General features: G+C 31.6%; 1 protein-coding gene across 1 annotated transcript; it reads left to right on the top strand.

Annotated features, from left to right (window-relative positions):
* Positions 1–560: 560 nt before the first annotated feature.
* On the top strand, positions 561–8,708 carry LOC130967278 (homeobox-leucine zipper protein ROC8-like). Its single transcript, XM_057892097.1, has 9 exons — positions 561–644; positions 728–919; positions 1,213–1,875; positions 6,848–6,949; positions 7,028–7,225; positions 7,350–7,527; positions 7,612–7,874; positions 8,097–8,186; positions 8,331–8,708. Exons 1-9 carry the CDS (start codon positions 561–563, stop codon positions 8,706–8,708), a joined length of 2,148 nt encoding a protein of 715 aa, XP_057748080.1.
* The last annotated feature ends 500 nt before the right edge of the window (positions 8,709–9,208 follow it).

The following is a 9,208-nucleotide window of genomic DNA, read 5'->3' on the forward strand; positions in this document are numbered from 1 at the left end:
ATATAAAATAATATATATTTATATATAAATATATAATGACTATTACACTTACTTGGTGTACACTTACCATATATACATGTATTTATAGACACACACAAATCCTTTAATCCCATGCATCATAATCCTGAATTGAATCAAATTGATCCTCTGCATTAAAAATAGGTCATTTTTTTTTCTATCATGTTCTATATATGTCATTGGTTAAATTTTCTATGAACACAAAAATAACTTTAAAAATAATTTATAAATACTTTTATAAGTCTAGAGTATATCTTATAAATTTGATAGACATAAAAATCATGGTGTACCAATATAAGTATAGAATAATGCTCTTTTTATTATATTTAATAAATTCAAATAAAGATATAAATAAATGTGTAATTTGAGTATTTTGCATTGGTTTGTCCCTTTGTTTCTTCTTCCTACAAGTTGATACATTTCTCTTTTTGGGGTTTAATTATTCAGCTCAGTTAGTTCTCTCTTAAGCTCTGAAATAATAATAGAAACTTTAATTTTGTATATAAAGAGCGTTCAACGCATGTGCACATCCAAGTGATAGCATGCGGCGACAACTAGGCACAGAACTAGGGCTTGAACCCAGACAAGTCAAATTTTGGTTTCAGAATAGGAGGACCCAAGCAAAGGTCAGATCTATAGATATATCATATATATGTATACGATTATATGCATTCAACATGTTTAACAATTGTGTTACTTTAATTTTCAGGCTCAAGCTGATAGATCAAATAACTGTGCTCTTCGGCGAGAGAATGAGAGAATGATGGCAGAAAACTTGATGTTCAGAGAGTCCTTGAAGAGTGTAGTTTGCATAACTTGTGGTGGTCCAACCATAAGGGACGATGATTGCCACATTCGCTTGGAACAATTCAAGTTGGAAAATGATTTTCTCGTAAAAGAGGTTAGTACTTCTAATCAGTTAGATAGTTTAACATATTTGACTAAAAGTGAAAACTCAAGTGTAGTTGACTTCACGTGAAGTTGATAATTGAGAGTCGTTAGATGAAAATTTAGTCAAATCAGTCAAATTATCTAACGACTCTCAGTTATCAATTTCATATAAAGTCGATTGCACCTGAGTTTTCACCTTGACTAAATTGTCTAATATGTCACGGTTATATCTTATATTTTTTTCGTACAACTCGTTTGCAATACATACGCCACCTTATTATTAATGAATGGGATTAATTTCAGTATAGGAAAATGGGAGAGCTTCTTGCAAGTTACAACATCATAGGTGCAGATCAAGTAGTGTCCCCTCTGCAATTATCATCAGTGTTATCTTCTCTGGCCATCAGTGGTAGCATTACTACTCCTACTCCTACTCCTACTCCTACTCCTACTCCAGCAGCTGCAATACCATGTTTGATTGATCCTCAGATTGAAGCTTCTCTCTGCCAACGCTTCCATTCACTCTGCCGCCAAAACACTACTCTTATTCCTCCTCAAGGATCTCAAAGTAGCAATAGTATTATTCGTCCTTTTAATGGCGATCGTGATCATCAAGCTATGATTCCTGCTCAATCTGCTGCTGCTACTCCGACTGCCGTCGCTGCTTCTGAAACCCAAATTGGTACGCCGGCTGCGGCGGTAGTGAGCTTCTTCACGGAGGAGGAGATAGTAAGAATGAAAGAGGCGGCGACTAAAGCCGTGGACGAAGTAGCGAGGCTTCTGCGGATGAACGAGCCTTTCTGGTTTAGGTCAACAGTTGATGGAAACTTCATTCTTCAGCGTCAAAGCTACGACGGCGTTTTCCACAATGTTGGCTTGAAGTGTGAAGCACGCAGAGAGGCATCAAAAGATTCACGAGTGGTGGCTATGAGCGGCAGGAAATTGGTTGATATGTTCTTAGATTCGGTACGCTACATCAATCAATTAAACCCTTATTGCGTTATTTATTCATTCATTATCGATCCAACTATATCTATTTTTCTATACTCATAATAATTAACAAATTTTTTTTCAATAAATGAAAGTGTTACATTTAGAATTACAATCCTGCTAGGAACGAACACCAACTTTTTTTTTCTTTTTTAATGGTTTGTTTTATTTTTTCTAATGGCTATTATTTATATATATGTTTTTTAGAAAAAACGTGAATTCAAAATTTTAAACTATCATTAAAAATATTTAAATAAAATTAAATGAAAATAAACATCTAAAATTTAAAACCAAAATAAAAAAAATATTTAAAATTATATATTAAAAAATCTAAAATCATAATAAAATTTAAAATCTGATAAAAAAGATACATAAAAACATAAGATAAAGAAATATTCAAAAGAATCTTGCTAGGGAGCTAATGGAGTATTTGTACAATGTGTACAATGAATTATTTATTTGGTTCCATATGAGTTAAAAAATGAACATCTAAGGTAAAATATTATTAATTTCTCAAACACAATACACTCATACTATCCAGAATAACTATCTAAATACCAAAGATAATAAATATCTGATATTCTATTAAATCGAACATTCCTATACCTCTATTGTACACATTGACTCTCTATACTTCCTCTATTCAAAAACATATTAAAAAATACATCTAAAATTTAGGAATGATATATTTAAAATAAGTTAAACAAATCATCTAAAATTAAACCAAGAAAAAGAAAAAGACTGTGTGTGGGAGAGAGAACGGTGGCCGGGAATTACGCGATGATGTGCGGCTGCGAATGACGGGAGAAAGGACGCGAAAGGGAGCCAAATCGTGCACTGATACTCGTGTAAACTGTTTCACGGTTGAGGTATGAGAGAACTTCGAACATTGCAACCCAGCGTCATGGTGGGTTTGATCGCTTTTGTGTGAACAACAATGCTATGGTGAGAATGACATCGACATCAACGTGCACCTACGACCTCACAATGGAGAGGACGACCATGCGATGGATGCCGGTGACACGGAACGGCTGCGAAGAATAGTTTAAGTAGCACATAATTCATAAAGTAAAACGGTATTTACATATATACATATACACATCCAAAGTTAGCTTATTACAAACCTGACACACGTAGATATACATAAATTCATACATACAACTAACAACTTCCTAGATACTTAGTTTATGTAGAAAATCCCTAAACTGGTATCCGAGTTAACAGAAGAAAATCACAAATCCTATCCCTCAAAAGCTATAAAAGTGAGGGAAAGAAGAGTCTAAGAAAACAAAGGCCACCTGTCCTACATCATACCATCGCTCAGGCGCAAGTCTACATAACATCAACTCAAGACTAGTCTTGAGCACCTCTCGTAGCACCTCCGGTAGGGTCCTCAAACATATGCTCCTATATTACCTTTATGAATATAACTCCAATGGCAGCGACAAAATCTGGATCTTCCATCTGTGGGGGAAAGGGAAAAGGAAAGGGGTGAGAACCTATATAGTTCCCAGTAAGGTGACATCATGAAAACGCATCTCTCTCGTGAAACCTAGAGTTCTGCCTCTATCGTAATAACTCGCTTGCTAAGTCTCTCAGCTACTTCCGTATTGCGGACTCTGACATTACTCTATCTATCCTTTCTTCAGTTATTCTAAGTTGTCTTCACAGCCAACACAGCCCAAGAACCCAAATGTAACAGTTTTCACAATTTCAAGTACTTAATAAAGTATATATATTCATCATCAACCAAACATATGATAATTCGCTAATTCTCATCAGAAAACACAGCCACAAATAACAATCTAACTATCCTATCTTTTACCTTTTTTTGAGGATTCACAAACCAAGGTTTGTTCCTTGCTACTTTAAATCAATAAATCCTAACAAACATAATTAAAAAATTTTGTCAGTTCCCAAGACCAAATGGCCGAGCTGCATATGGAACAAGAAAATAGTTTTACTTTTATGATAGGATGAATTTGATTGGTTTGGTCCCCAATTAAAAGAATTGAAGCTTAATAAGGATAGAATCTTTAAATTAGGAAAAGTAACAGAATACAGAGTTACTGGGTCTTACCCAACAAGAAGAACACTAAGGAAATCATAAAAAAAGGGGTAGGGTTCCTTCTTTGGCTTCGGGTAGCAGCTCCCTTGATGACCCTTCTTTTTCTTCTTGATGGTGATGTACGCAGATGATGATGATCCTGTTGACGTTTTCCTCTTCCTCTTCCTTGAGCAATCGCCATTTTTGCTTTCTTTCTTCTCTTCATGTGGTTTTCAGAGAAATTGAAAGGCTTGGATCTGCTATATATATGTATAGGAGGTGGAGAAGGATGAGCTGGTGTGGCAAGACTTCGTGGCTTCCTCCTCTTGCAACACCACATCACAGCATTGATTTCACAAAGCAGTGATCATGACTTTCTCTAAAACACGTTCGGTTGTGAGAGGAGAAGGGAAGATGGGTTTAATAAGAGTTTTTTTGTTATGGTTTAATTAAAGGAAGCATGGTTTGGTTGAACAGGAAGAAGAAAAAGAAAATCGTGACTTTATAAAAAAGAAAAACTGGTTTGATTATGAAAGAGTGGAATTTGTTTGGTACGATTTTTAACCTAGAACATGTTTTTATCTCTCACGGTATATCTATTCTTTTCACTTATCAAATTTAAATCCGCCTTATTAATTTATGATGAGATGATTCTTAGATATTTATTGAATTTTATCATCACAAAATTTTCGAAAATAACTCTATGGAGAATCGGGGTGTTATAACATGCACCACTGTAAATAACGAAATATATGGATAATTCTGTTTCATTTCACACTATTTATTTACAGAAGGACATACATGTCCACCGGTTGCTATCTTAGAAAATCTAATTGGTATTTTTTTTTTCAAAGACTAATTAGTCCAAGGTCAACATTTTCGAGGATTTAATTGTCACTTTACTCTAAAATTAATATCATTTAAAATTAATATAACATCGCTACATCAATTAAAATTAAAATTATGCAAAAGTTGATATATCACTGACGATAAAAATTTATATGCAGTTCTATTTATATAAAGTTGCTAATTAAAAATTATTAAATTATTTGATATGTTTGACTATATTATTATTTAATAATTCTCAACTATCAACCTGAAGATAACTATAAGTGAGTTTTTACCATTTAGGGATGGCAATGGGGCGGGTTGTTGCCCTACCCACCCCGCCCTATCCTACAATAATCTGCATCAAATATGCTCCATTTCTACTCGCGGATGATAAAAAGTTAAAGTCTAACCTGCTCTTGTGGGGACCCGCCCCACCTTACCTACCCTTATAATTATTAAAATCCAAAAAATAAAACTAAATTTTAAAATTTATATAGCCATCATTATATATATAACATCAATTAAAATAAAAATTTAAATATAATACAATATTATTAATCATTTTATTAATTATTTTATATATATTACATATATTATATATTAAAAGTATATATATATATATATATATACTAAGACAAATTTAACCTAAATCTGATCTCGTCCCACCCGCCCAAAAACCTGCTCCATTAAAATTCCGCCCAGCATTACACAGGTAGAGATGGAGTGGATATCCACCTATTTAGATAGTGTTAATATTAACTCTTAATTTAACTTAAATTATGATAGTTAAAAATTTTATGTTAAATTATAGATATAGTATTAAATATAAATTATAAGCTTCTATGATTTTATTTTACAATATCATGCACATAAAAATAATTATTAAAAAAACTTCTAGCGATAATGACCAAAAATAGATCAAATAACTTATAAATTAATTGTTACCGATGTCAAAATATACTCTCATTTTGAGAATTTCACCACTATTTTTTTTTGTCTTTATTTTGACTTTGAAATTAAATTTTAAACGATTCTACATTAATATTGAAATAGCAAATTTTAGCCTGCAAATTTTAGCCTTATGTAATTATTCTTCATCATCATAATTATAAAATAGAATTTTCTAATGATTTTTTATAAATTAAAAAAAGTTATACTTTAATTAATTAGTTAGATTATTGTAATTTAAATTAAAAATTAATGTTAACCATGATAATTCATAACATTTTATCTAATAATAATTAAATATATTATAAAAAATAATTTATCCTTTATTTTAGAGAGATATGAATAGAATTTATTTTTTTTATATTTATTGTTAAACTAAAGAGAATCATTCATATAAAGACGTTTAAAATATCTTTTTTTAAAGATGTTTTTTTAATAATTAAAATTAAATTTATATAATCGATCAAATTGTGTTATTTTTGTCAAAATTAGACAGAATAAATTGGTTTGACCGAAAAATCGATAAACCAAATCTTAAACTAATTTAAATTAATATTTTTTATAAAAATGACTATAATACCCATATTATAAAAAATGACTTAAAATATTTTTATTATATATTTTAAAAACTCTAAATCATAATCTTTCTCTTCTCTCTATGCCATCATTGAATTAGAATTTAAAATTTTTAAAATTAATATATATAATAAAAATATTTTAGTCATTTTTTATAATAAGCGTATTATAGCTATTTTCTATAAAAAAGAATATTAATTTAGATCGATTCAAAATTTGATTTATCGATTTTTCGATAAAATCAATTTGTTTGGTCTAATTTTAACAAAAATAACACAATTTGATCGATTATATAAATTATATTTTAATTATTAAAATACGTCTTTAAAAAAAACGATTTAAACGTCTTTATGTGAGTGGTTCCTACACTAAATACTACATGATGCGTCGTATTCCTTTATTTGATGGAAAGATCAGAATGCAACATTTTGTATGCCTTATATTGTCTTGACAAAGTTTTTAAATATCATATTTTGTAATACTTAAAAAAATAATTATTGTTGTAATTAATTTTTATTTTCCTTTGTTTTTGTTGTTAAATAATAGGAAAAATGGGTTTCCCTTTTCCCAACAATGGTTAAAAAAGCAGACACAATCGAAGTACTCAACACCGGTTTGCCACAGACCCGAAGTGGAGCCTTGCAACTGGTAATTAGTAAGAATATAAAACATTGAATTAAAACCCTAAGTCTCTTTAGGTAATTAACATTAATATTGACGGTGCAGATGTATGCAGATATACATATTCTTTCACCGTTACTTAGATCTCGGGAATTCTTCTTCCTGCGGTACTGTGTGCAAGTTGATGCAGGGGCATGGATCATAGCAGATGTCTCATTTGATTCCTCCAGATTCCTTCATTCCCTCACTTGGAAGCTTCCCTCTGGATGCTTAATCCACGACATGAACGATGGATATTCCACCGTTAGTGTTAATTATTACTTACTATCAAATTAATTTAATTTGATTTATCACATTTTTTATGCTATACTATATGTATGAAATTAAAAGTTCTCTTGAAAATGATATTTAATTAATATTGGCATAGATTACTTGGGTGGAACATGTGGAAATAAGTGACAGTATCCAAACGAATCCGATTTTTAGAGACCTAGTTTGTAGCAACAGTGCATTTGGAGCAGAAAGATGGATTCTGACACTCGAAAGGATGTGCGAGAGAATTGCATTCGCCTCAATGAACATGATGCCTAGTTGTGACAGTGGAGGTTAGTTAATATATAATTGATGATCGACATATATATAGCTAATGAATAATTAAGTATTTTTCAATTGTGGTTTTTTCTTTACAGTGATTGCTTCACCTGAAGGACGAAAGAATGTGATGGAATTTTCTGAGAGGATGGTAAAGCTCTTTTGTGGGTCTCTGGACATGACGGGTAACATGGAGTTGCAATATGGGAAGAACAACAATGGTGTAAGAGTTGGTATTCGAAGAAGTATAGAGGCAGGTGTGCCTAAGGGGTTGATTGTCACTGCATCTACCTCCCTTTGGCTTCCTCTCTTGCCCCAAACACTCTTTAACTTTTTCAAAGATCCATCAACTAGACATCAGGTAATAATAAATTATAGTGGAAACTCAGATGCAGTCGACTTCACGTCAAGTTGATAATTGAAAGCCGTTAAATAAAATTTTAGTCAAATCAATCAAATTATCTAACGTTCTCAGTTGCACCTGAGTTTCCACCATAAATTAAACAATAATAATCTTTAATTTTTCTTTTCTTTTATTTGATAGCCAAAATAATCCTTTTTTCTTTGGGAATAAAAATTGTAGTGGGATGTTCTGTGCCATGGAAATCCAGTGACTCAGATTCAGCGCATCTCAAATGGAACTTTTTCTGATAACTTTACAACAATTCTTCGGGTACGTATTTTCAATTAGGGCTTTTATTTCATATATATATGTCAACTAGGGCTAGCTAGATACATTTTTATAAAAAGTGTCTAAAATAAGCAATCAAAATAAATTCTAAATTGATGATCCATGATGATGATGTATGTGGTGCAGCCTTATATCCCGACGGAGAACAACACGCTTCTTCTCCAAGAATGCTGCACGGATTTCTTGGGAAGCGTGGTGGTGTATGCTCCGGTTGATGTTGGCACAATAACTGCGGCAATCAACGGAGAGGACACCACCACGATGCCTATTCTCCCCTCCGGCTTCACCATATGCGGAGATGGATCTCCTCCGCGAGGAGCTTTCTTTGGCTGTGCGCTCCCTGAATCGAGACATTACGGTGGCTCCATACTAACGGTGACCGTACAGGTGCTAGTTAGCAACCAAAATGCGGTGGGGCAGTTCAACATGAACACCGTTGATGCTGTCAATGGACTCGCAGCCACCACTGTCAAGAAAATTAAAGCCGCCTTCAAGTGTCCCTGATGATAATGAGTTGGTTTAATTCGTCTTTTTCTTTTTTGGACATTGTTTAATTCGTCTTTTAATTAACTTTTATTGTTGTTTAATTTTGGGCCAATAAACCAAGTACTTGTGGCTTTCATTTAAACTTCTTGACAGTTATCATTTGAACTTATAATTTGCTTGCCAAGTTCGATGAATGTGGAAGCAGAAATTGCAATCAATTACTTTCTTTAAATTCCCTAGCACATGGATGACCGAAAATAATGTTTTATAAGTTTAATTTTAATATACCGATCTAAAATATTTGTTTTTTTATGTTAATATAAAAAATAATTATTTTTATTCACGTGATATTATATATTTATAAAAATATTTTATATTATTAATATATTAAAATTAAAATTTTATTTTATAAAAATAATTTTTATCAATAATAATTATGTTTAGAAAAAAATGTTTAAATATTTTAATATTAATTAATTATTAGAAAAAGTCTAGTATTTTTTACGGTTAATAATTGT

This window comes from Arachis stenosperma, chromosome 3 (genome assembly GCF_014773155.1).
Source record: "Arachis stenosperma cultivar V10309 chromosome 3, arast.V10309.gnm1.PFL2, whole genome shotgun sequence".
Lineage (NCBI taxonomy): Eukaryota > Viridiplantae > Streptophyta > Magnoliopsida > Fabales > Fabaceae > Arachis > Arachis stenosperma.